The sequence below is a fragment of the Canis lupus genome, chromosome 30 (assembly GCF_003254725.2).
Source record: "Canis lupus dingo isolate Sandy chromosome 30, ASM325472v2, whole genome shotgun sequence".
Taxonomy (NCBI): Eukaryota; Metazoa; Chordata; class Mammalia; order Carnivora; family Canidae; genus Canis; species Canis lupus.
The window spans coordinates 38,472,970-38,495,759 of record NC_064272.1 but is presented as its reverse complement, the minus strand read 5'-3'; the positions used below and the strand labels follow the sequence as shown (position 1 = coordinate 38,495,759).

Here is a 22,790-nt window from a genome sequence, read left to right as displayed (position 1 = left end):
AGAACTGGGCATGTTTGAGAAACTAGACGCATCAGCATGGCTCGAGCCGGAGGGCGGGTGGCATACTTGGAGTTGAAGGGCAGGCAGACATATCATTACTAGTCTTATAGACTGTGGTTTGGATTTTGTTTGCGATACATCAGGACGTTGTTGACAAGGATGGCTTGGACTGCTGTCCATCCCAGTGGGGATGATTTGGGGCATGAAATTGGAAGGGCAGAGACTGCTCAAAAGACTGACTGCTCTTGTCCAAGTGAGATGTGACGGTGACCTGGTGGGCTACCAGGGTGGCGGTGGGGAATTGTAAGAATTAGATCAAAGGTACAATTTGGAGATAACAGTTGCCCGTACTAATGTGGTACTAATGATCGGAGGTGAGTAGGTAAGAGAAGGAATGTCAAGAATGATGCCTGGTCTTTTTTTTTTTTTTTTTCTTTTCTTTTTTTGGTTTTATTTGTTTCTGCTTGAGTAAATGGGCAGTTTAGGGGTGTAATCTGCTGCTAGGAAGAAGGGTTGGGGGCACATCAAGCCCTGTATTTTGAACTGGTTAAGTTTGAAAGGACTACGAGAGCATTCAGGCGGGAGGTGTTAATGGACTTTTCTCAGGATGCTGTGGGTTGTAGGTCTGATGTGAATTATTTGGGGAGCGGGGTAACACCTAATTCATCTTTGTATCCCCTCCTCTGCCTCACACATGGGCACCAAAAAGTATTCACTGGATGGGTAGGTAGGGGCGTAAGCCTGCCCTGAAGATTTCCTGGGCAGCGTTGCGTAATACCGTGAAGGGAAACTGGGTTTCATGCCTTTCATCTTACGCTACCTGACGTAATGACCTAATAGCTGCAACTCATTGTGTCTCATTTGGGGTACATTAGAAGCAGCTGGGCTGCTAGTTTAAAAAATGGAGATTGATGAAAACGAGGAAATCTGTATTTTTATTAGGTTCCCTAGTTGATAGTAATGAATACTAAAAATGAGAAGTACTGAACTAGTTCTGCTCGACCCCATGTTGGCATTTCTTCAGGGGCTTTATGAGTTCTGACTCTTTACGTGCTCTACTGTCTAGTCTCTTTCAATTTTCTTCTTTAAACAGAGAACTCCTAACTAACCAGTAGTATCAAAGGCTTGACCCCACATCTTTTCCTTTGCTGCTTTAAGAGAAAATTAGGCTTTGTATTTGAAGGGGTTTCTATTATCTTACTTCATGCTTTTTTCCTCCTTGTTCTGTTTTGCAGTCCCATGAGCGTGTAAGCAAGCGGCTACATCAGAGGTTCCAGGCCTGGGTAGATAAATGGACCAAGGAGCATGTGCCCCGGGAAATGGCAGCAGAGACCAGCAAGTGGCTCATGGGTGAGGGGCTGGAGGGCCTGGTGCCCTGTACCACCACCTGTGACACAGAGACCCTGCACTTTGTGAGCATTAACAAGTACCGTGTCAAATATGGCACAGTGTTCAAAGCCCCATAACTGCAAAGCCAGAGCAGATAACTTGAGGGGGGTGTGTGTGAGGAGCACGTGCACTCACACACACTGAAGAAACAAGGAAGATGCCTTTCAAGCCTCACTGGGCCTCTCTGGGACATGGCCACCTGATGAGTGTGTGGCTGGTGTAACCTGGCACCAAGTGGGCTACATAGAAGGAACGTGGATACCTTACAAAAGCCAGAGCTGGAACTTTTCCCAAGGGGTTTGGAGTATTAGCCTTCCCTGGAGGGGAAGGAAATCCATGCAAGCACAGAGACATGCAGCTTGCTTGCACACACCAGCAGAGCTAAGACTGGAGTCTCCTGGGGCCTGCCCTTCGATGAAGGAGCCAGATGCTGTTCACACCTTGACTGGATGGGCGCCACTGACAGCCTGGGGAAGGGCCCACCGCTCAGATGGATTGTAACTCTGATGGCCACTGCTCCTCCCCTCCCCCCAAAGGAAAAAAAAACTGGATTGGATTTTTTTTTTTTTTTCCTGGTCACTCGAGCACATCTAGATCACCCATTAGATTTTATCTGGGACCTGCAGTTTGGCTTTGGGATTGATCATCTTGTGGGTTTTTCCTGACGAATCCCTCGCTGCCCACCCTTTACTCTCTCCTCTGGTTCTCAACCTCAGCAACTTCAAATCCGTCGTCCTTTTTAGCTCCCGTGGAACTGTTTTGTACCTGCTTCTTTACTAGTCTACCCTAGTGCCATCCACCAGCTTTACTCTCTGACACACACACACACACACACACACAAATTTTAACTTGGTTTTTCTTTTTTTTTGTAAATAATGTACATACTGTCGATTTTTTATTAAAAGAAATATGCTTTGATGTGCTAGCATAACTGCTCTAGCTTCTTGTGTACCATAGTTCTATGTGGCTTCAGATTTAGTACCTATGAACAGATGTACAAGACATTTATTACACTTTTTACCAAAGGGAGTTACTGTTGTAGTACTTTTGTGTAAAACTTGTCTTCCCCTTGCCCCAGCTTTTTTTCTTTCTTTCATTTTTTCCCCTTCTTTATTTTTTTCTTTTCTTTTCTTTTTTTCTTTCTTTTCTTTTTTTTTTTTTTTTTGTAAATAAATAAAGCTTGGTTCTTACTTAAGGAATGAACTCTCAACCCAAGTCCCTTGTCCTCACCAGACTGACAACTATTGTGGAGTGGGGATTTGGGCTTCAGTTCCTTAATCCTCAGCACAAATGAATTTGCTTTAAATAGTTAACAGTTCATTGCATTTGTCCCAAGTCAAAATATTCCAAATTTCTAAAATAGAGTACTTCATTCTTTTAGTACATGTTTTCCCCCTTATTCCAACTGTTTGGAAGTATTTTCTATTTGGGTAGTTGTCCAGCTATTTAGTTTGCATTTTTTGTGTATTGTTTTTCTTATCCTTAATTGGAAATGGGGGTGAACAACTTAAATACCAAACCAGTATTTGAAAGAAATGTGTACAGGTGTGTGGTATAAATGGGGTTGGGAGAGAGATTTGCTACTGCAATATATTTTTAATTACGTAGGTTTAGAGCGGCAGACCAGACATTTAAACAGTGATTTAGGATTTTTAAGTCTTCGGCCTGGAGTCTCTGAACAGAGACCAACCGAACCCCTCCCAGTACTGTGATAGATTTATTCTCCATCCACCATTACCCTCGTCTGTTGTAATCAACAGTGTTTTGTGTGGTTTTGTCTCCTTAATCAAAACCACCACCACCACCACCACCACCAAAGACTACAAATTTGGGGGCTTCTGAACTTCAAAAACACGTGGTATAGGCTTACCCAATCTTAGACTTTTTTTGTTGCAGGGGGAACAGGAGAGTCTGAATAGGGGTGGTCCGGGAGCCTTGGAGGACGAGGTTGTAGGGGGAGGCTGGGCCAGGGCCTGACTTGGAGGCACAGCAGTACATTACCGGGAAAGATGTTGCGGCTCTTCCAGCAGTAGCTCACCCCCCCCCTTGGGATCCTGGGGGAAGGTGACGGGGTCGGGCGGGGCCGCCCCGGCTGCCGGCGCTCCTGGGGTCTCGTGCACAGCACCCGCCTGCAGGTCGGCGTCTGGCTTCGCGCCCAGGTCGGGAGAAGCCCGGCCCGCCAGGCCCGCCGAAAGGGGGGGCTCGCCCGGCGGGGGTGTCCCCGGGCTCGGGGCGCAGCGGCCCATCAGCGGCCACCTGCGGGTGCCTCCGCCCGCTTTCCCTGCGATCTGCGCTGCAATGCGAACTTGGTCCGTATTTCCATTCAAAGAGGGCTAAGGAGTGGATCTTTCTTGGTCACGGCCTCCGGCCCGCAGCGCCTGGGGTCCCAGCGGGGCGGCGCAGCCCGGCGAGGGGCCGCGGGGAGGGCGCGCCCGGGGGCCTCTGGCCTCGCCGCGCTGCCCCGCGGGCCGGTGCTCCCGGCAAAGCCGTCCGGGCGGGGTCCGGGCGCCGCCGGAACCTTGGGGCCCCGGCCGTGCGCTGCGCCGGCCTCCGCGGGGTCGGACCTTCCGGGGGGCGCGGGCGGCGACGGCGGCGATGGCGGCCCCGGCCCTGAAGCACTGGCGCGCCACGCTGGAGCGCGTGGAGAAGTTCGTGTCGCCGCGCTACTTCGCCGACTGTAACCTCCGCGGCAGGTGGGGCCGGCGGGGCCGGAGGGGAGGCCCGGGGGGCGGGGCGGGGAGGGGCGGGGCGGGGGGGAGGGGCGGGGAGGCCCGGGGGCGGGGCGGGGCGGGGGGCGCGGTCCGGGCCCACCTGCAGCGCGCGCCGCGGCCCCTCCCTCCCTCCGACCGTCCGTCCGTCCGTCCCGCACAGGCTCCTCGGGGACACCTGCCCGCTGGCCGCGCTGTCCAGCTTCCTGACGCCCGACAGGCTGCCCTACCCGGAGGCCGTGCGCCAGCACTTCCGCCCCGCGCAGGTCGGCGACAGCTTCGGACCCACGTGCGTGACGGGGCGGGGGGGCGGGGTCCGCGGGCAGACACCCGGCCAGCGGCGCCCGGCGGGGGCGGGGACGGCTGGGGCGGGGACGGGGGCTAACTCCCCGCCGCCGCCTACCCCCTCCCCCTCCTCCTCCTTCTCCCCCCTCCCCTTTTTCCCTCCCCCTTCTCTGCCCCTCCCCCCTCCTCCTCCCCCCTCTTCCCCCTCCTCCTCCTCCCCCCTCCTCCTCCCCCTCCGCCTCATCCCCCTCCCATCCTCCCCCTTCCCCCCTTCCCCTCCTCCCCCTTCTCCTCCCCCTTCTCCTCCCCCTCTTCCCCCCTCCTCCTCCCCCTCCCCCGCATCCCCCTTCCCCCCTTCCCCTCCTCTTCCCCCTCCCCCCTCCTTATTCTCCCCCCACCTGGTGCACCTAGACACCCCTCCATCAGACACGCAGGACGGAGACCAGACCCCTGACACCTCTGCCTTCCCGTCACCCTGCTGCCCACCATGTCGCTCTGTTCTTGCCGGTCGGAGCTGCATACCTGGTGATGCTGCTGCAGATGCTTAGTCCCCACTGACCCTCAATCCGAGGGAGTCTGGCGGAAAGGCAGAGCTTCCACCCTTAGGTCCACCGCGATGGCTGTCTTGCAGATGGTGGACCTGTTGGTTTCGGGTGGAGCTGACCATCCCGGAGGCATGGGTGGGTCAGGAAGTTCACCTTCTCTGGGAAAGTGATGGAGAAGGCCTGGTGTGGCGAGACGGACAGCCTGTCCAAGTGAGTAGCCGTAGCCCAGGGACAGGTGTGGCTGCATGCCAGCCCAGACCTGTGAAGAAGCCACAGCGCAGTGGCTCTGCCTGCAGGCTATCAGGATTTCGAGACTGGGGAGGTTGCCGCTTGGGCCCTCATGAGGTCCCTCTCATATTGGGAAGCTGAACGGATGGCTAGGGGCCCTAACATAATCAGTGCTAAACCAGTGCTGTCACTGACTGGCCACTTGCCCATTCTGGCCTGAAAATACTTGCTAATCGGGTACGATGATAAGAGGTACAGCAGATCCATCTATTAATCCTCTCTTTGGTGCCAGGTGCCAGACTACTGGCTTTGCAGACCATATCACTTTTTATTTTTAGTTGATTTTTGTTTTGTTTTTTTTAGAGGCCGGGGGGGGGGGGCTGAGGGAGAGGAAGAGAATCCCAGCCCAGCGCTGAGCCCCATGGGGGCTCCATCTCACAGCCCTAAGCTCATGAGTCCGACACTGAACCCACTGAGCCACTCAGGCACCCCTATTCTTAGTTTTTAATAAACCAGTTTTTAATATATGTCGCATAGACTTACGGAGGGAAACTTTCAAACAGTTCCGGATGATATGAGGTAAAAGCTTAAGTCCTCTTCCCCTGAAGTAATTAATCTCTCCATCACAGCTTCCCTAGTTCCCCAGACAGAACAACTATTAAGTGTCTCCTTTATGCATCCAGCCACACCAGGTTTAATCTCTATAATCATATGTGGTGGGTCTTTATCCCCATTCACAGATAAGGAAACTGACATACATAGAGGTCAGTTCACTTGCTCAGCTTCCATTCCAATTAGACTAACTTCCCATCTCAGGTGAGGACTGTTGTTCTTTTTGTATAGAAAGATAGCAAACCCTTCCCTCCCTCTCTGTCTCCTTCCACTGGCTCAGCTGAAGTCTCCTGAGTGCCAGGCCTATGAGTCTTTGGGCCAGGCCCTATGCTAAGCACTGGGGTGCGGCAAGGAATGAGGCAACCCTGCATCTGACTTCATATAGTTCCCCTCAGATACTCATTCAGCGGTACAGAGGCCCAAAAGCCATACCCAGACCTCCTGCTACCTCCCCGAGACCCTTCCCATGAGAACAGTGGCTTTTCTGCTGGCAAATAGGTGCCATTTGGTGATCATGGCACTCTGGCTGCCATGGGCGTTGGGCACTGGCCACCAGGGGTCCAGGATTTGTCAATCTTGGCCTTTCTTAGGAGAGAGGAGCCATGGCTGGGGCCTAGGCAGAGAGGCCTGATTTTGCTCGGCTTCTGTTTCACCCGAACTGTCCAAAAGCCTCAGGGCCTCTCTTTCACTCCACTCCTCACCAGGGTTTGACCAAAGAGGGGGAGAAGACCAGCTATATCCTGACTGACAAGCTAGAGGAAGGAGACCCCCGGAGGTGAGTGAGTCCCTGTGCCCTGCTCGACCCCCTGTGGGGGAGGGAGGGCCCCAGTGGGTGAGCAGGAGCTGAGGCCCTCAGTGACCCAGCAATGGCCACCTCCAACACGGGCTTCCTCTGATCTCACAATCTGTTTTTAAAGAATTGAGTTTTTTCCCCTTACTAGAAAGATACTGTCTGCCTTCTTGTGGCCAATACAGGAAAGCACAAAGAAGTTAATGACTCCCATTATCCCACCACCGAGAACCTAGAGATGACCATTATTAATAATGGTCAGAAACCATTTCGCCTCAGAAACCCATTTAGGAATAGTTCTTCCTTAAGGTTGTATTTTTTTGACACTTTGTATCTAGGTTTTTTCTTGTCCCATATCATAACATGGACATTTTATGCCACCATTCAAAACTCAGACAGAGGGGCACCTGGTGGGGGCTCAGTGGTTGGGTGTCTCCTTCAGCTCAGGTTGTGACCCCGGGGTCCCGGGATTGAGTTCGGTGTCAGGCTCCCTGCATGGAGCCTGCTTCTCCCTCTGCCTGTGTCTCTGCCTCTCTCTCTCTCTCTCTCTCTCTCTCTCTCCCCGTGTCATGAATAAATAAATAAAATCTTTAAAAACAAAACAAAATAAAAAACAAAGCTCAGACATCATATTATTGTTTTTTCTAATATTTGTTGAGTTCTGTATCTGATGCTTCCAGATACCGGCCCTGTGATGGCGAGTAGTGTAGTCCTTGACACAGGGGGGACTCACAGATACTTACATAATTGCAAAACCAGGGGGCCTCTGAAAGCAATACCCGGAGCTCGATATGGGAAAGCTGTCCCAGACTTGGGAGAGGGGTGGGAGGAGGGTAGGGCAGGCCTCTCCAAGAAAGTCCCCGTTGCTCTCTGAAGGCTGGGTGGAACACGGCACAGGCTACTGCACTGCTCCAAAGAATGGCCCACCCTCTTGGCCACTGGGTCTTTGCCCTCAAAGACTGGACCTGGGGATCCAAACACGTTTTTAATAAGTGAAGAGGGTTCTGTAAAAACAGTTGTGGAAATGGAAATAAAAGGCTGAGCAGCAGCTTAGTTTACACGGTTCCCAGCTTGGTTATGAGGCAGAAGGCTCATCAGCAGGACAGGACCCTCTCGCCCAGTCAGCCTGACATGTGGGATCTTCTGGGTGGTGGATCCTGGGGGGTCGGCGGATGCCTCTGTGGTTCTCCCGCCCCGAGCCCTCAGGGTCTTGTCCGGGCCCTCAGCCTGAGGCTGCCTCCCCACCTTTGTAGCCTGACCCTCTATGTGGAAGTAGCCTGTAATGGGCTCCTGGGGGCCGGGAAGGAATCCATGATCGCAGCCCCTGACCCAGAGAAGATGTTCCAGGTGAGCCGGGCTGAGCTGGCCGTGTTCTACCGGGATGTCCACAGTCTCCTGGTGGATCTGGAGCTGCTGCTGGGCATAGCCAAGGTACTGGACATCCCTGCCCCACCAGCTCACTCTAGAGCCCTTCCTGGCCCCTGGGGGCAGGCCATTCCTTGGATCGGGCAGTTGGGAGTCTGGGAATCCAGAACAGGGAGGCGGCTCCTGCCTGCCTGAGTACTGAAGGGCTTCCTATGCAAAGGGGAGGAGGGAGACTTAGCAGGGGAACCCAGGAGGAGCAACAGGTGGGAGGTTGGGAGGAGCTCTGCTGAGACCTGTTGACAGACCAGCTGAGGCCTGATTCTGGAGACCCCCGCTGGCCCCAGACGGGGACTAAGGGGCAGAACCCCGCTGCAGGGCCTTGGGGAGGACAACCAGCGCAGCTTCCAGGCCCTGTACACAGCCAACCAGATGGTGAACGTGTGTGACCCTGCCCAGCCCGAGACCTTCCCCGTGGCCCAGGCCCTGGCATCCCGGTTCTTTGGCCAACGCGGAGGAGAAAGTCAGCACACCATCCATGCCGTGGGGCACTGCCACATTGATACAGGTAGGGCTGCAGCTGGCCGGGCTGGTGGGGCGAGGCGGGAGTGCCCCTGAAGCCCTGGCCCTGCCCTGGAAGCACTATCTCATCCCCAGCAAGCCCTTGCCCCACCTTGGACCTCAGTTCCCCCATTTGTAAAATGGGGCAAGGGAACTGAACTGCGGGCTTTGCTAGGTGTGGCTGCATTTATTTCTTTCAACAAAATCTGATGCCCCGTGTGGCCCTTGCTGGGTACTGGGAGGTAAGATTATAGAGACCAATGACTGTAAAATAAGCACTTAGCCTGATGGGTCAGGAGGACTCCAGACAGGCTTCGTGGAGGAGGTGACCTCTGAACCGAGTGAGAACAAGGGAGAGTTTGACAAGTATCTCCGCGTCCTCAGAGAGGAGTGATGTAGAAGTAATGGAGATGGGGCTACAGCACAGGGGCTAGTTTCCAGGGCAGGGGTACCAGGAGTTCAGCTTTGAACTTGAGGAGTTTGCAGCATCTGTGAGGTTTGTGGGAAATCTGCATTTTTTAAAATATTTTTAATTTTATTTTATAATTTGAAAGAGAAGGAAACATGACCAGGGGTAGGGGCAGAGACAGAGGGAGAATAGACTCCTCGCTGAGCAGGAAGCCCGAGGCAGGGCCCCATCCCATGACCTGGGACCATGACCTAGACACTTAACCCACTGAGCCACCCAGGCGCCTTGGGAAACCTGCATTTTTACCAAGCTCTCGAGGTGCGAGTTCTGACACAACCAGCCCCTCCGAACCGTAGAACAAGGGTTTTCTGTGCTGTGCCGAGGTCCACAGTGGACTGTGGCAGTTCCGCGCCGGTAAGGGAGGAGCCGGGGCCTAGGGGTCAGGATGGCTGGCCCGGGAACACCCATGTGGGGACGGTGTGCGCCGTCTTCTGGGATATCCATCAGTGTGCTAACCCCTGCCACCTTTTGTAGGATCCTTTCGGCAGTGGGTGTCTCAGCCTCAGGGTGAGGCTATTCCAGAGCCTGGGCCTCCATGTTCTGACCTTTAAACTGACCGCCTCCTTTGCCCACCCCCTACTCCCACCTTGCAGGAGTGTCTTGAAGTGAAAGCTCAGGAGGGATGCCAAAGGGCCTTGCTGGGAAAGGGGCCCGGGTTGGGAGAGGATAGCCTTCTGGAGGTCTAGGCCGGGCCCGGCGGGGTGCTGGGGGGCAGGGGTGAGGCTGGAGATCTGTTGGGAGCTGGGAACCCTGCTGCCTTCCTTCCACCTCCTCCCCCCTCTCCCGCCAGCCTGGCTTTGGCCCTTCAAGGAGACTGTGCGAAAATGTGCCCGGAGCTGGACGACAGCTGTGCAGCTCATGGAGCAGAACCCGGACTTCGTCTTTGCCTGCTCCCAGGTCAGAGCGCAGCCGTGCGGGGCACCTGGCCCCCGAGGGGTCTGAGGCTGAGGTCCTGAGGGCTTGTCTCACACCTGAGGAGGAGGACTCTTCCCCACCTCAGCTGCCCAGTGCTCCAGATGCTCAGGCTTGGGTGGGGTCTTTGTCACCCCTGACCCAGCATGGGCCCCACCTGCCCCGCAGGCACAGCAGCTCGAGTGGGTGAAGAGCCACTACCCTGGCCTGCATGCCCGGCTCCAGGAGTTTGCCTGCCGAGGGCAGTTCGTGCCTGTAGGGGGCACCTGGGTGGAGATGGTAAGTGCAGTGTGTACCCCTCGGCTGGGGCCGCCCGTCCTTGGCTTTGCCAGCAGGTGGCTTTCCGCAGGCCCTTCATACCCTCCCTGAGGCAGCACTGTTAGTTCCTGGAATCCCAGGGCCCGGGACCCAGGGAGGCGGAGGGTCTCAAGCACGGTGGCAGGGAAGCCAGCCTGGGAACCCCCTCCAGCAGGTGGACTGCTGGGCCCGCAGCAGAGAGCCGGACGTCCCTGGGCACGGGCCGTAAACCTGTGAGAGCCCCGGGTGTGCTGAGCGGGCTGGGCCTGGCCCCGGCTCCTGGCCATTCCCCACCTACGTGACGTGCGCTGCCTGCGTCTTTACTCACTGCCAGGACGGGAACCTTCCCAGCGGAGAGGCCATGGTGAGACAGTTCCTACAGGGCCAGAACTTCTTCCTGCAGGAGTTTGGGAAAATGTGCTCGGAGGTAGGCCGGGAGCTGCCGCTGCTGCCGGCGGGTGGGACTGAAGCATGGCATGAGCCGTGAGAGGCTGACGCCTGGGGCTGCTTCACCAAGAGCCCCAGGCCCGGGCTCCGTGTCCCAGAGGCCTCCTCCCCACAGTTCTGGCTCCCAGACACATTTGGCTACTCGGCACAGCTCCCCCAGATCATGCGCGGCTGCGGCATCACGCGCTTCCTGTCCCAAAAACTGAGCTGGAGCTTGGTGAACTCCTTTCCGGTGAGCAGACTGCGGGGGGCCTGGGTCCCCACCCGGCCTGGTCATGTCTCCCCTGGCTTACAAAGGGTCCTGGGCTGGCCACCCAACCCCCACCGGAGGGGCTGTGCCTTCCCCACGAGCATGCGACAGGCAGGGCAGGCAGGTCCGGAGTGCCCAGCCCGGCCTCGGCCCTGACTCTGGCCCTCACCTGTCCCTCTGCCCGCAGCACCATACTTTTTTCTGGGAGGGGCTGGATGGCTCCCGCGTGCTGGCCCACTTCCCACCTGGTGACTCCTATGGGATGCAGGGCAATGTGGAGGAGGTGAGGGGGCACCCGGGGGGGTGCCGGGAGGGGGGCAGCAGGCTGGAGAGGGCTGGGTGTCCTGTGTTGACTGACTCGTGTTGCCCTGTGCCCGCCTCCAGGTGCTGAAGACCATGGTCAAAAACCGGGACAAGGGGCGGACCAACCACAGTGCCTTCCTCTTCGGCTTCGGGGACGGGGGCGGTGGCCCCACACAGACCATGGTGGACCGGCTGAAGCGGCTGCACAATACAGACGGGCTTCCCAGGTCCGGCCTGGCCCCCCAGCAGCCTCAGTGCTCACCTTGCCCTTGCTCACAGCCCCGCTTTCCACTCAGACGTTGGACCCCTCCTCCCCGGACCTTGTCCAGCTCCCACCCTGCGCGCAGGGCCGGGGAAGAGCTGCAGTGGGAGGGGGCTTAACTACCACCTCCGGAAGTCTCCTGGTGTGTCTGGAACTGGCTCCGTGTGGACAGGGGGCGGGGGGGGCAGGGGGGCCTCCTGTCTGTCGGGGCCGGATCTCTTGTCCCCTCTGACATGGGGGGAGGGTGAGCCACGTGGCACCGCAAGGCCTGGCAACCCAGGCTGTGGGCTCCCTCAGGGTGCAGCTGTCTTCTCCGGGACGACTCTTCACCGCCCTGGAGGGCGACTCAGGCCAGCTGTGCACGTGGGTCGGGGAGCTCTTCCTGGAGCTGCACCAAGGCACCTACACCACCCATGCGCAGGTCGGGAGCTGCTCCCCGAGCCCAGTCCCAGCAGCGGCAGGCCCCCGGGGAGGAGTAGCGGGGCCAGGTGGGCCAGGGGCCCAGGAGGCGGGCGGAATGTCCCTGAGGAAAGCGGCCACGGGACGAGGGGAGAAGCGTGGGGCCAGGCCAGCCAGGAGAGGCTTTATGCTGGTGGCCCAGGGAACTGCAGGGCTCTGAGCACCTGAGGGCTTTGGAAGGCGCCCTGGGACAGATGCCCCCACTCTGCTCAGATCAAGAAGGGGAACCGGGAGTGTGAGCGGATCCTGCACGACGTGGAGCTGCTCAGCAGCCTGGCCTTGGCCCGCGGTGCCCAGTTCCTGTACCCGGCTGCCCAGCTGCAGGACCTGTGGAGGTCAGCCCGGCTTCGGCCTGCCGCCACCCTGACCTCCCCCGACACCTCTGTGGCTGCCCTCCTGGCTTCCCCTCATTCCCATCCCTGCGCTTGGCATCTGCAGGCTCCTGCTCCTCAACCAGTTCCATGACGTGGTGACCGGAAGCTGCATCCAGCTGGTAGCAGAGGAAGCCATGTGCCACTACGAGGGTGAGGCCAATGACATTCCCGCTGCTGTCCCTGTCCCCGATGCCCAGGGCGGAGCCCAGAGTGTCCTGTGGGATCCTCAAGGGTCATCCCAAACCTACCACCTGCCCCTGACCAGCCAGCCTGTCCTCAGATATCCGTTCCCGTGGCAACACGCTGCTCAGTGCCGCAGCTGCAGCCCTGTGCATGGGGGAGCCAGGGCCCGAAGGCCTCCTCATTGTCAACACGCTGCCTTGGGAGCGCACCGAAGTGTTGGCCCTGCCCCGCTCTGGTGGGGCCCACAGCCTAGGTGGGAGCCAGGGGAAGGCTGTGGCTGCTGCAGGAGGGTGGGGGTACCACCCCGGCGTCCCCCCACGAGAGGGGAGGGGGCAGGAGGAGCCACGTGCCCCACCCAGCCCTCAAGCTGGGCCCCCAGAGGTCAGGAAGGGCTGCACTGATGCCCAGGCATCATGCCCAGCCCTGGTGACAGTGCCCAGCATGGGCTATGCTCCTGCTCCTGCCCCCACCTCACTGCAGCCCGTGCAGCCCCAGCAGCCTGTATTCGTGGTGCAAGAGGTGAGTACGGCCGCCCGGGGCCATCCCTAACACGTGAGGGTTCTGAGCTCCCCAGGCGGAGCGAGCCGTGAGGGTGGGTGGGCCACGGGTGCTCTCAGCTGTGGGAAGACTCTGCAGACTGAGCTGCAGGACCTCTCCCACCAAGACCGACGGTTCTGTGACTCTGGACAACGGCATCATCCGAGTGAGGCTGGACCCAACTGGTTGCCTGACGTCTCTGGTGCTGGTGGCCTCCGGCAGGTGCTGACTCCTCACTGCCCTCTTCTGCCTGGCAGGTGGCTCCCAGACCCCGTTCCCTCTGTCCCCAGGCCACAGCACTGCCAGAGCAGCCCTTGGCGGCTCTGGACCCACACCGGGCAGGGCAGGCTGGGCCAAGGCCCCTGGTTCCCGGGGCCTACTTTCCTGGCCCCTGCCCCACCTCAGGCAGCAGGAGAGACCACGGTCATAAGGTTCTGAAGCACCAGTCTCTGCGTCCTTCCAGGGAGGCCATTGCTGAGGGCGCCGTGGGAAACCAGTTTGTGCTGTTTGATGATGTCCCTCTATACTGGGACGCGTGGGATGTCATGGACTATCATCTGGAGACACGGTAAGGTGTGGGCAGGACCAGGGTGGAGTGGCCCCTGCCCCTGCCTGCCCTGGCTCAGCCCCGCCACCCCACACCCTCAGGAAGCCTGTGCTGGGCCAGGCGGGGACCTTGGCGGTGGGCGCCGAGGGCGGCATGCGGGGCAGTGCCTGGTTCCTGCTGCAGATCAGCCCCAACAGCCGGCTCAGCCAGGAGGTCGTGCTGGACGTCGGCTGCCCCTATGTCCGCTTCCACACCGAGGTAGCAGAGGGCCGGGTGGCGCCCCCCCCCCCCCCCCCCCGGGTGCGGCTGGTGAGGAAGGATCGCCCGGCCTGCGTGTCTGTCCTTCTGCCCCAGGTGCACTGGCACGAGGCCCACAAGTTCCTGAAGGTGGAGTTCCCTGCGCGGGTGCGGAGCCCCCAGGCCACCTATGAAGTCCAGTTCGGGCACCTGCAGCGGCCGACCCACCACAACACCTCTTGGGACTGGGCTCGATTTGAGGTCTGACTCGGGGTGCGGGTCCTGCCTGGTGGAGAGGAGACTAGCGCAGCGTGGTCAGGAGGGCGGGAATCCATGTTTGCTGGGCCTGTGTTAGGTGCTGTGTTCAGTCTGACACCCGTGCCCATGGGTGGGGCGACCCCTTTGACGGAGGAGGACCTGAGGCCTAGACAGGTGGGACGGAGTACCCAGGCTCCTGCGGTGGGAACCGAGCCCCTGTGGGGTCCCAGAGCTGGCCCTCACTGTAGCGACAGGCGCCCTGGGCACGGGGAGGCCGCGGGGCCACCGAGCGGGCGGGGTCTGCCTCCAGGTGTGGGCGCACCGCTGGATGGACCTGTCGGAGCACGGCTTCGGGCTGGCGCTGCTCAACGACTGCAAGTACGGGGCCTCGGTCAGAGGCAGCGTCCTCAGCCTCTCGCTGTGAGTGGGGCCCGCGGGCGCGGCGGGGCGGGGGCGGCGGGGCGCAGGTCTTGGGGGCTTGCGGCCCATGCGCGCCCCCCGCACCGCAGCTTGCGGGCACCTAAAGCCCCCGACGCCTCCGCGGACATGGGCCGCCACGAGTTCACCTACGCGCTGATGCCGCACAAGGGTGAGCGAGGGGCCGGGAGCCCGCCCGCGCGCCCCCGCCCTCCTCTCCGCAGCGCACCCACGCCCCCCACCCCCCACCGCGCTTCCAGGCTCCCTCCAGGACGCGGGCGTCATCCGCGCGGCCTACAGCCTCAACTTCCCGCTCCTGGCGCTGCCCGCCCCGGGCCCCGCCCCCGCCGCCGCCTGGAGCGCCTTCTCCCTGTCGTCGCCCGCCGTGGTGCTGGAGACGGTCAAACAGGCAAGGGGCGGGGCGGGGCGGGGCCGGCGGCGGGGCGGGCGGGGCGGGCGGGGCGGCGGCGGGGTCCGTCCACCGCCCCGCCCACCGGCGCCCCACCCCCTTCCCCGCAGGCGGAGAGCAGCCCGCAGGGCCGCACGCTGGTGCTCCGGCTGTACGAGGCCCACGGCAGCCACGTGGACTGCTGGCTGCGCACGTCGCTGCCGGTTCAGGAGGCGGTCCTGTGCGTGGGGGCCCGCGGGGGGTGGGAGCCCCGCCCTGCCCTGCCCTTGCAAGGCCCTCATGCCGCCGCCTCGCCTGTTCTGCAGCTGCGACCTCCTGGAGCGGCGCGACCCTGCCGGCCACCTGCCCTTTCGGGACGCCCGTCTGAAGCTCACTTTTTCTCCCTTCCAAGTGCAGTCCCTGCTGCTGGTGCTGGGGCCCGCCCGCACCGAGACCCTGCCCCTGGGGTTGTGAGCGTGGAGGGCTTTGGGGGTTCCTGGCTCCTGCCTCCCCTCCTGAACAATAAACCCGTGACTCAGGAGCCCCGCCATAGTAGTGCCTGCGCACTCCCCCAGGGCCTGTCCTCGGGGGGCAGGGGAGCAGGCACGATCGGAGCTTAGGCGTGTGCAGGGTCTGGGTTGCAGACACCCCCACCCCCACCCCCAAAGATTGGGGATATCGGTGACCACGAGCTGGCTGAGAGGAGGCCCAGATGGGGGGGTCCCTGACCTCCCAACAGTTGAGCAGTGACTGGTGGCCATGCTGGGAACTCTGGACTAGAAAGGCTGTGGGCGCCCGCTGCCTGGGCCCGGGTGTCTACACCACCTCTGAGGCGGTACCGTCCTCCGAGAGCCGGCCTCGGGGACTGGGATGGTCTGCCCCAGTGGCTCTCTGGTCTCCCAAGGCCAGGCAGCAGGTGCTCCCAGCTTGGCCTTCCCAGAGCTTCTGCAGCCAGCCCAAGAAGTGCCACCAAGAAATTCAAGTTTATTCATTTATAAAAAAAAATCACAGCATCTTTTGCATGGACTTAAAAAATGGAGAAGGGGGTACACTCAAAAACATCATAGTGGGGCAGGGAAGAGCTACACGGCCAGGGGCCCCCGGCCCCCAGCAGCTAGGGCCTGCTTGCAGCCAGCTACCCGGGCCCCAGGGCTCCGCAGGGGCAGGAGGTGGACGCCAGCGGGGAGGCCCTCCTGCTAAGAGGCTGACATCCCCTCCTCCAAGGACCGGGTGTTGGCCTTGATCCTTTGGGGTCTTCGGTGGCCTGGGAGGAGGACAGGTGGGACAGCAGCTCAGACCAGGTGGAGGACTGCTCCTGCGGCCTCCCCGCCCCCACCTCTGTGCGCAGGCCACCCCCTCCTCTCCCCAGGGGAGCCTGCTGAGGAAGGCCCACCCGAGGCTGCTGGTTGCCGCCTCCTCCTCCCCTTCACGGGGGCCGGGGGCACTTCTGGGTCCTGCTGGAGGCTGGTCCCCTCCGGCTGCTGGGCTGTACCTTGCTCAGGAGGGCCTCTCCGTGCCCCACGTGACCTGGAACGGGCCGCGCTTGGAAGGAGAGGGCCCTGAGTAGAGGAGACACAGGTCCCCAAGGGGCTCAGTGGGCAGTCCAGAGGTGGGTTAGGACCCACGATTGCCGCTCACGGTCAAGGGAAGGCGGGGAGGGCGCAGGGAGCCATACCTCGGTCCTGTGCTCCGGCCCCTGCTGCGCTCCCTTGGGTTTCTTCTTGCGGGACTTTCCCCCTGCAGGACACCGACACTGGGGTTGGAGGGTCCTGTGGCCTCAGCCCCCTCTGCAGACTCCCACTATGGGGTGACTTCCGGGGGTGGAGCAGGGACTGGGATGGAGAATGGTGGTGTAGCTCCTGCAAGCAACTACTGCTTCCTGCTCTCTGAGCTTATCCCATTAGGGGTCTTACCTTTGGGTGCCAGGGGCCCAGGATCCCCCTAAAATGGAATGAGAATTCAGGAAGCAACCTGGTTAGGGCAAGGGCAGTTTTCCTGGGGGGTGCGGTGGGGCAGAGCTCGCACCTGTCCTTCCAGTCAGCTCCCTCTGGCCGCCCGTGCTCTCCAGGGGAGAGGCCACCCTGCCGCGGGCCGCGCTACCGAGGAGGAGGGGCCTACGTGGGGCGGGCCTGGGCCACCAGGCACAGTGTGACCCTTGGGGGCCTCGACAGGCCCTGGACGTCACCTGGGAGACCCCAGCTCTCCTGCCCCGCCTCCCCCACTAGCTTCCTGGGTCTTCATTTGCCTATACGTGAGATGAGGCCCCAAACCTGGAACCAGATGGTCCGGCCACGCCGGTCGCGCAGAGAGCTCATGCCCGGCACGCCGTAGCACCGCAGCCATGCTCGAAAGGCAGCAAAGTCCTCCTCTCCACTCTCCGGCCCGTACCCTTTGCCCCCTGTGGGACAGAGGGACCCGGCCAAAGTCGGAGGGTGGACCCTGGCTGCGACGAGGGGGAGCCTGGCCGACCTGGCCCAGACCTCAGCCCCATAGCTGATGGGCTGAGTCAGGGGCCAAGGCTCCCCTCGTCCAGGCGCCCTCGGGCTGTGGCTCCCGGCTCCGGCCGGCGCAGGCAGGGCAGCAGCTGCCGGCCACCCGACGGCCACCCGACGGCCACCGACGTGCTGAAGCAGGGGTGGCTAGCCCCCGCGGCTGCGGGCCTCACCCAGCTGGACCACTTCCTTGGGCACCGAGTGACACAGTTCCAGCAGGTCCGGGCTCTGCAGCTTAGCCCTGATCTTCTGGCTCAGGGTCTGCTCCGGGCTCTGGAGGAGGGGCAGAGGCGGCTGAGCTCGGGGGGACTCGGGGAACCACCATCAGCCCCCCACGGTGTGGACACAGGGCAATGGGCCCGAAGCCCAGAGGAGCCTGCGTGAGCCACACTGGAGACCACAGCCCACCGGGCCCGCGTCCCGCGCCCTCACCGGCCTGCGCTGCTGCAGCGCCTCCAGCACCGTGCGGGCCTTCTCGAACGGGGGTATCCCCAGGCTGCAGCGGGCAGAGAGGGGACCAGCTAAGCAGCGGGCACGTGGGCACATCCCCCCCCCCCGCGGGCGGCCTGCTGACCGGTGCAGGATCTCCGCCCGGAGGTAGTTGCCGATGCCATTGAAGAACCTCTGGTCCAGGAGGGCCTCGCAGATGGGCTGCTCAAAGGCCTTGTGCGCCAGGTTTCGTAACACGTTCTCCCTGGAGGGACACAGCCGGGGGCTGCTGCGCGTGCGCGGGCCTGGGAGCAAGGGGAAGGAGCGGGGCGCCCCCGCCCCACCTCAGGGCCGCTCTGGCAGCGGGATCCACGCCCCGGCCCAGGGGAGCACCAGCACGAGATTCGAACTCGTTACAGAGGTGAGGCTGCCGGAGCAGCAGTGTGTTCCAGGAAACGCCCAGTCGGAGACCCCGCGCGTCCGGCACCGAAGGCCGCAGGGCTGCCCGGGAGCGGGGCCCAGGGCGCCGGGTGCAGCCCCTGGGCCGCGAGGGGTGGGGCGGAGCGTCTGGCCCTTCTCTCAGGACGTTGAGGACCTGCAGGGAAGCTAGTAGCGGCTCTGAGCAGGGGTGCGGTGACAAGTCCTGGCTCCGGCCGCCTGCAGGGGTCACAGATGACTCCCCACCCACGGCAGGAAGCGCACCTAGTTTCTTTGTGGGAGGGGATCGCGGCGGGGCCGGCTCAGCGGCAGGGGCCAGAAGCCCAGAGTTTGGGGCAAAGGGAAGAGTGCGACAGGAGCCTCGGCGGCCCCGCGAGGGGAACAGAGGCCCGCGCTCCCCAGCTCGGAGGACAAGAGGGCAGCCCGAGGGCTTGTCACGGGAGACAAACCTCAGGACGTCGCCGGGGCATGACTCCAGGAGAGAGGATGGGAGGGATCCGGGACGACAGACGCTTCCCCGGGGCGCGCTCGCGGGAGCCTGGCGAGGCCGGCAGGAGCCCAGTGGCCTCCGTCGTGCTCTAGACGCCGGAGCCACCGCAACGGGCGGCAGGTGTGGGGACCGAGGCAAAGCCCGGGGCGCTGGGTAGGGCGGGCCTGCCGGGCCCACGCCGGCCTCCGAGGGGTGCCCTCCACCTCCAGGTGCTCTCCCTCTAAAGCTTTGCAGGGCTGGCTCCTGCTCCTCGCCGGCCGCTGTCGCCCAGAGCGCTCCCCCCCCCCCCCCCCCCAGTTACTCTCTACCTTCGGCTTTTCCTTCAGGCCTGTGTCTACTGGAGTCCATCTACTTGGTTTCCTCCTTCCCCGCCCTCCGCACTTCAGCCCGGTGGCAGCAGGGTCCCCGTCCATCCCGGTCACTGCTGCCCCCAGCACCCGGAAGAGGAGGGCTTGGCCCGAAACAAACCCCTACACGCTCCCCCTGTAGCGGAGGGGAAGGGGCTGGCACCTGCCCTCCTCGGTGGCCGCATCATGTCCCAGGTGGGGCTGCTTCCCCTCCGCAGAGACCAGGGGACTGTCACCGACCGGGCGGGCAGAGGGTGGGAGACCACAAACCCGCTCAGAAGCGCAGCGGCCCCCCGCGCTGCCTTCCGCCTTCCTGCTCCGCGCCCCCCTCCTAGGCTGCGGGAGCCCCGCTGCTGTCAGCCCCACGCGCCGCGCCACGCTGAGCGCCCTGGCCTCGCTGCCGGTCTCGTCTTCCCCACCTCCGTTTGGGGCGCCACACCCGTTAGCTCAGGGAGCGGTCCCCAGAGTCACACGAAGGGGCGGGGGAGGGCGGCAGAGCCGGCCGGGACCCCGGTGTGCTCCTGGCACCTGGCACCTGGCGCCGCGCCCACCGCGCCCAGCGCGCGCACCTGAACCGCTCGTACTCCAGCAAGACGCAGGGCCCGCGGCCGGGCTGCCAGTCGCCCCCGAGGTGCCAGCGGCCGAAGCGGCGGGCGTCCACGAAGCAGAGCGCGAGCCGCGGGCCCGGCGGCGCCGTGTAGAAGCGCAGGTGCGCGTGGGCGGGCAGCGCGTCCCGGGGCGCCAGGCGGAAGGAGCCCGTCATGCCGAATCGGAAGACCAGGGCCAGCGGCTCCCGCGCGGGCAGGGCCCCGGGCAGGGGGCGCAGCGCCAGGCGCAGCTCCTTGCCGCGCGCCGACGCCGAGATGCGGTAGGCGCTGCTCTCGAAGGGCACCGCGGGGCCGCGGCTGCAGCGCGACGTCTCCACGGCGCCGCCGAACACCAGGCCCGCGCACGCCGCGTTCACGAAGCGGCTGGCCAGGTGCAGCTCGGGGCCCTCGGGCATCCTGGGCGCAGGCCGCCTGCGGGCAGCACCGGGGCCGCCGTCAGCTGGCGCGGCCTCCGGCACCGCACCTCACAAAGGGGCCCCGCGGGCAGGGGGTGCGCCGGGCGCGGGGAGCCCAGGCCGGGAGGGGTCCCCCTGCTTAACCCGAGCCCGCGGCGTTCAGTACAGCCCGGGTCGTTCCGGGGCCACACGGCCCCGCAGTCACAGTCACCCCCCCCCCCGCCCCCCCGGGCGAGCTCCGGGGCTCCGGGCTGCACTTCCAGCGCCCGCCTGCGGCCGATCCCCAGAGGGCCCCGACCCCCGACCCCGGGAGGACCCGCGAGGACCCCGCCGCCGCCACCCACCGTCAGAGCCGAGCGAGGACGCGGACGGGGACCAGGGAGACGCGTCCAGGCGCACCTCGCGGGGAGCCGCAGGCCTCGGTCCTGGGGGCGCAGGCAGGGCCCAGGTCAGCGCCCAGACCCCGGGAAGCCCCTCGGCGAGCGGGACAGTCGGCCGCCCTCCTCCGGGGCCTGCCCAGGTCAAGGCCAGGTGGTGGGCGGGGGGTCCCGAGGGAGGCACCGAGCCAGGGAGGGCAGGCTCCGCACCCCTGTCCCCTCCTGGCTCAGCGCCCCGAAGGGTTCGATCCTCTGGGACAAGGTGCGCTGCTCTCCTCTCCCAGCCCCGCGGCCCGTCCTCCGCCAGCCCGGCGCGCCCCCCGCAGCCCCGCTGCACCCCGGGCCCCCACCTGCTCCCCGCCCCGTCCTCCGCCAGCCCGGCGCGCCCCCACCCCCCAGCCCCGCTGCACCCCGGGCCCGCACCTGCTCCCCGCCCCGTCCTTCGCCAGCCCGGGGCCCCCTCCACCCCCCAGCCCCGCTGCACCCCGGGCCCCCACCTGCTCCCCGCCCCGTCCTCCGCCAGCCCGGCGCGCCCCCACCCCCCAGCCCCGCTGCACCCCGGGCCCCCACCTGCTCCCCGCCCCGTCCTCCGCCAGCCCGGGGCGCCCCCCCCCCAGCCCCGCTGCACCCCGGGCCCCCACCTGCTCCCCGCCCCGTCCTCCGCCAGCCCGGCGCGCCCCCCGCAGCCCCGCTGCACCCCGGGCCCCCACCTGCTCCCCGCCCCGTCCTCCGCCAGCCCGGGGCGCCCCCCCCCAGCCCCGCTGCACCCCGGGCCCCCCACCTGCTCCCCGCCCCGTCCTCCGCCAGCCCGGGGCGCCCCCCCAGCCCCGCTGCACCCCGGGCCCCCACCTGCTCCCCGCCCCGTCCTCCGCCAGCCCGGGGCGCCCCCCCCAGCCCCGCTGCACCCCGGGCCCCCACCTGCTCCCCGCCCCGTCCTCCGCCAGCCCGGCGCGCCCCCACCCCCCAGCCCCGCTGCACCCCGGGCCCCCACCTGCTCCCCGCCCCGTCCTCCGCCAGCCCGGGGCGCCCCCCCCCCAGCCCCGCTGCACCCCGGGCCCCCCACCTGCTCCCCGCCCCGTCCTCCGCCAGCCCGGGGCGCCCCCCCAGCCCCGCTGCACCCCGGGCCCCCACCTGCTCCCCGCCCCGTCCTCCGCCAGCCCGGGGCGCCCCCCCCAGCCCCGCTGCACCCCGGGCCCCCACCTGCTCCCCGCCCCGTCCTCCGCCAGCCCGGCGCGCCCCCACCCCCCAGCCCCGCTGCACCCCGGGCCCGCACCTGCTCCCCGCCCCGTCCTTCGCCAGCCCGGGGCGCCCCCCCCAGCCCCGCTGCACCCCGGGCCCCCACCTGCTCCCCGCCCCGTCCTCCGCCAGCCCGGGGCGCCCCCCCAGCCCCGCTGCACCCCGGGCCCCCCACCTGCTCCCCGCCCCGTCCTCCGCCAGCCCGGGGCGCCCCCCCAGCCCCGCTGCACCCCGGGCCCCCCACCTGCTCCCCGCCCCGTCCTCCGCCAGCCCGGGGCGCCCCCCCAGCCCCGCTGCACCCCGGGCCCCCACCTGCTCCCCGCCCCGTCCTCCGCCAGCCCGGGGCGCCCCCCCCAGCCCCGCTGCACCCCGGGCCCCCACCTGCTCCCCGCCCCGTCCTCCGCCAGCCCGGCGCGCCCCCACCCCCCAGCCCCGCTGCACCCCGGGCCCGCACCTGCTCCCCGCCCCGTCCTTCGCCAGCCCGGGGCGCCCCCCCCAGCCCCGCTGCACCCCGGGCCCCCACCTGCTCCCCGCCCCGTCCTCCGCCAGCCCGGGGCGCCCCCCCAGCCCCGCTGCACCCCGGGCCCCCCACCTGCTCCCCGCCCCGTCCTCCGCCAGCCCGGGGCGCCCCCCCAGCCCCGCTGCACCCCGGGCCCCCCACCTGCTCCCCGCCCCGTCCTCCGCCAGCCCGGGGCGCCCCCCCAGCCCCGCTGCACCCCGGGCCCCCACCTGCTCCCCGCCCCGTCCTCCGCCAGCCCGGGGCGCCCCCCCCAGCCCCGCTGCACCCCGGGCCCCCACCTGCTCCCCGCCCCGTCCTCCGCCAGCCCGGCGCGCCCCCACCCCCCAGCCCCGCTGCACCCCGGGCCCCCACCTGCTCCCCGCCCCGTCCTCCGCCAGCCCGGGGCCCCCTCCACCCCCCAGCCCCGCTGCACCCCGGGCCCGCACCTGCTCCCCGCCCCGTCCTCCGCCAGCCCGGGGCCCCCTCCACCCCCCAGCCCCGCTACACCCCCGGCCCACACCTGCTCCCCGCCCCGCGGCCCGGGTTCTGAGCCCTTGGCGGGTTCCCGTTGGGCGGGCCGCGCCGAAGAGCACGCCGGGAGCCGAGGTCGCCGCGCGGGGCCCGCCGGGAAGTGTAGTTTCCGGGCGGGGCGGGCGCCC

General features: G+C 64.5%; 3 protein-coding genes across 13 annotated transcripts in view; 2 read left to right on the top strand and 1 right to left on the bottom strand.

The window, feature by feature from the left end:
* The window catches only part of SIN3A (SIN3 transcription regulator family member A), a 74,866-nt gene extending 72,278 nt beyond the window's left edge, over positions 1-2,588 (top strand). For all 5 annotated transcript variants that reach the window (XM_025472123.3, XM_025472122.3, XM_025472120.3 and 2 more), the window contains one exon: positions 1,236-2,588. In XM_025472123.3, the coding sequence (XP_025327908.1) occupies positions 1,236-1,466 (231 nt within the window). In that variant the 3' untranslated portion in view covers positions 1,467-2,588. The remainder of the gene's footprint in view (positions 1-1,235) is intronic.
* A 1,357-nt stretch (positions 2,589-3,945) lies between these two features.
* Positions 3,946-15,361, top strand: MAN2C1 (mannosidase alpha class 2C member 1). 4 transcript variants are annotated; one of them, XM_025472127.3, is made up of 27 exons: positions 3,946-4,082; positions 4,261-4,386; positions 5,014-5,137; positions 6,472-6,542; positions 7,811-7,988; positions 8,298-8,487; positions 9,740-9,846; positions 10,030-10,140; positions 10,493-10,585; positions 10,721-10,837; positions 11,043-11,138; positions 11,240-11,385; positions 11,718-11,841; positions 12,093-12,214; positions 12,318-12,403; positions 12,534-12,689; positions 12,845-12,955; positions 13,017-13,032; positions 13,079-13,195; positions 13,437-13,541; positions 13,622-13,778; positions 13,875-14,018; positions 14,326-14,435; positions 14,525-14,604; positions 14,693-14,841; positions 14,952-15,061; positions 15,147-15,361. In XM_025472127.3, the coding sequence occupies exons 1-27, from the start codon at positions 3,985-3,987 to the stop codon at positions 15,292-15,294; spliced, it is 3,192 nt and encodes a 1,063-aa protein (XP_025327912.1). In that variant the 5' UTR covers positions 3,946-3,984; the 3' UTR covers positions 15,295-15,361. The 4 variants fall into 4 exon arrangements, with proteins under 4 accessions (XP_025327912.1, XP_025327909.1, XP_048959992.1 ...); XM_025472124.3 differs by lacking the exon at positions 13,017-13,032 and having other exon boundaries at positions 12,858-12,955; positions 13,101-13,195; XM_049104035.1 differs by lacking the exons at positions 3,946-4,082; positions 13,017-13,032 and having other exon boundaries at positions 4,255-4,363; positions 12,858-12,955; positions 13,101-13,195.
* A 423-nt stretch (positions 15,362-15,784) lies between these two features.
* NEIL1 (nei like DNA glycosylase 1) lies at positions 15,785-22,790 on the bottom strand. Of its 4 annotated transcripts, XM_035709020.2 has the most exons (12): positions 22,652-22,774; positions 20,364-20,444; positions 19,586-20,035; positions 19,180-19,245; positions 17,887-18,006; positions 17,745-17,808; positions 17,486-17,585; positions 17,091-17,218; positions 16,734-16,761; positions 16,496-16,557; positions 16,214-16,379; positions 15,785-16,084 (listed from the first exon to the last, which is right to left on the bottom strand). In XM_035709020.2, exons 3-12 carry the CDS (start codon positions 20,017-20,019, stop codon positions 16,017-16,019), a joined length of 1,236 nt encoding a protein of 411 aa, XP_035564913.1. In that variant the 5' UTR covers positions 20,020-20,035; positions 20,364-20,444; positions 22,652-22,774; the 3' UTR covers positions 15,785-16,016. The 4 variants fall into 4 exon arrangements, with proteins under 4 accessions (XP_035564913.1, XP_025327913.1, XP_048959994.1 ...); XM_025472128.3 differs by lacking the exon at positions 19,180-19,245 and having other exon boundaries at positions 22,652-22,771; XM_049104037.1 differs by lacking the exons at positions 16,734-16,761; positions 17,091-17,218 and having other exon boundaries at positions 22,652-22,779.

Excerpts from the sequence above, each read along its gene's own strand:
- NEIL1 (XM_035709020.2), bottom strand. The coding sequence starts at position 20,019 with ATGCCCGAGGGCCCCGAGCTGCACCTGGCCAGCCGCTTCGTGAACGCG. Across the intron at positions 17,809-17,886 it reads CGGGCGGAGATCCTGCACCG|CCTGGGGATACCCCCGTTCG; the intron begins GTCAGCAGGCCG and ends TGCCCGCTGCAG. Across the intron at positions 17,586-17,744 it reads CGCTGCAGCAGCGCAGGCCG|AGCCCGGAGCAGACCCTGAG; the intron begins GTGAGGGCGCGG and ends CCCCTCCTCCAG.
- MAN2C1 (XM_025472127.3), top strand. The coding sequence starts at position 3,985 with ATGGCGGCCCCGGCCCTGAAGCACTGGCGCGCCACGCTGGAGCGCGTG. Across the intron at positions 4,387-5,013 it reads GGCGACAGCTTCGGACCCAC|ATGGTGGACCTGTTGGTTTC; the intron begins GTGCGTGACGGG and ends GCTGTCTTGCAG. Across the intron at positions 12,404-12,533 it reads AGCCATGTGCCACTACGAGG|ATATCCGTTCCCGTGGCAAC; the intron begins GTGAGGCCAATG and ends GCCTGTCCTCAG.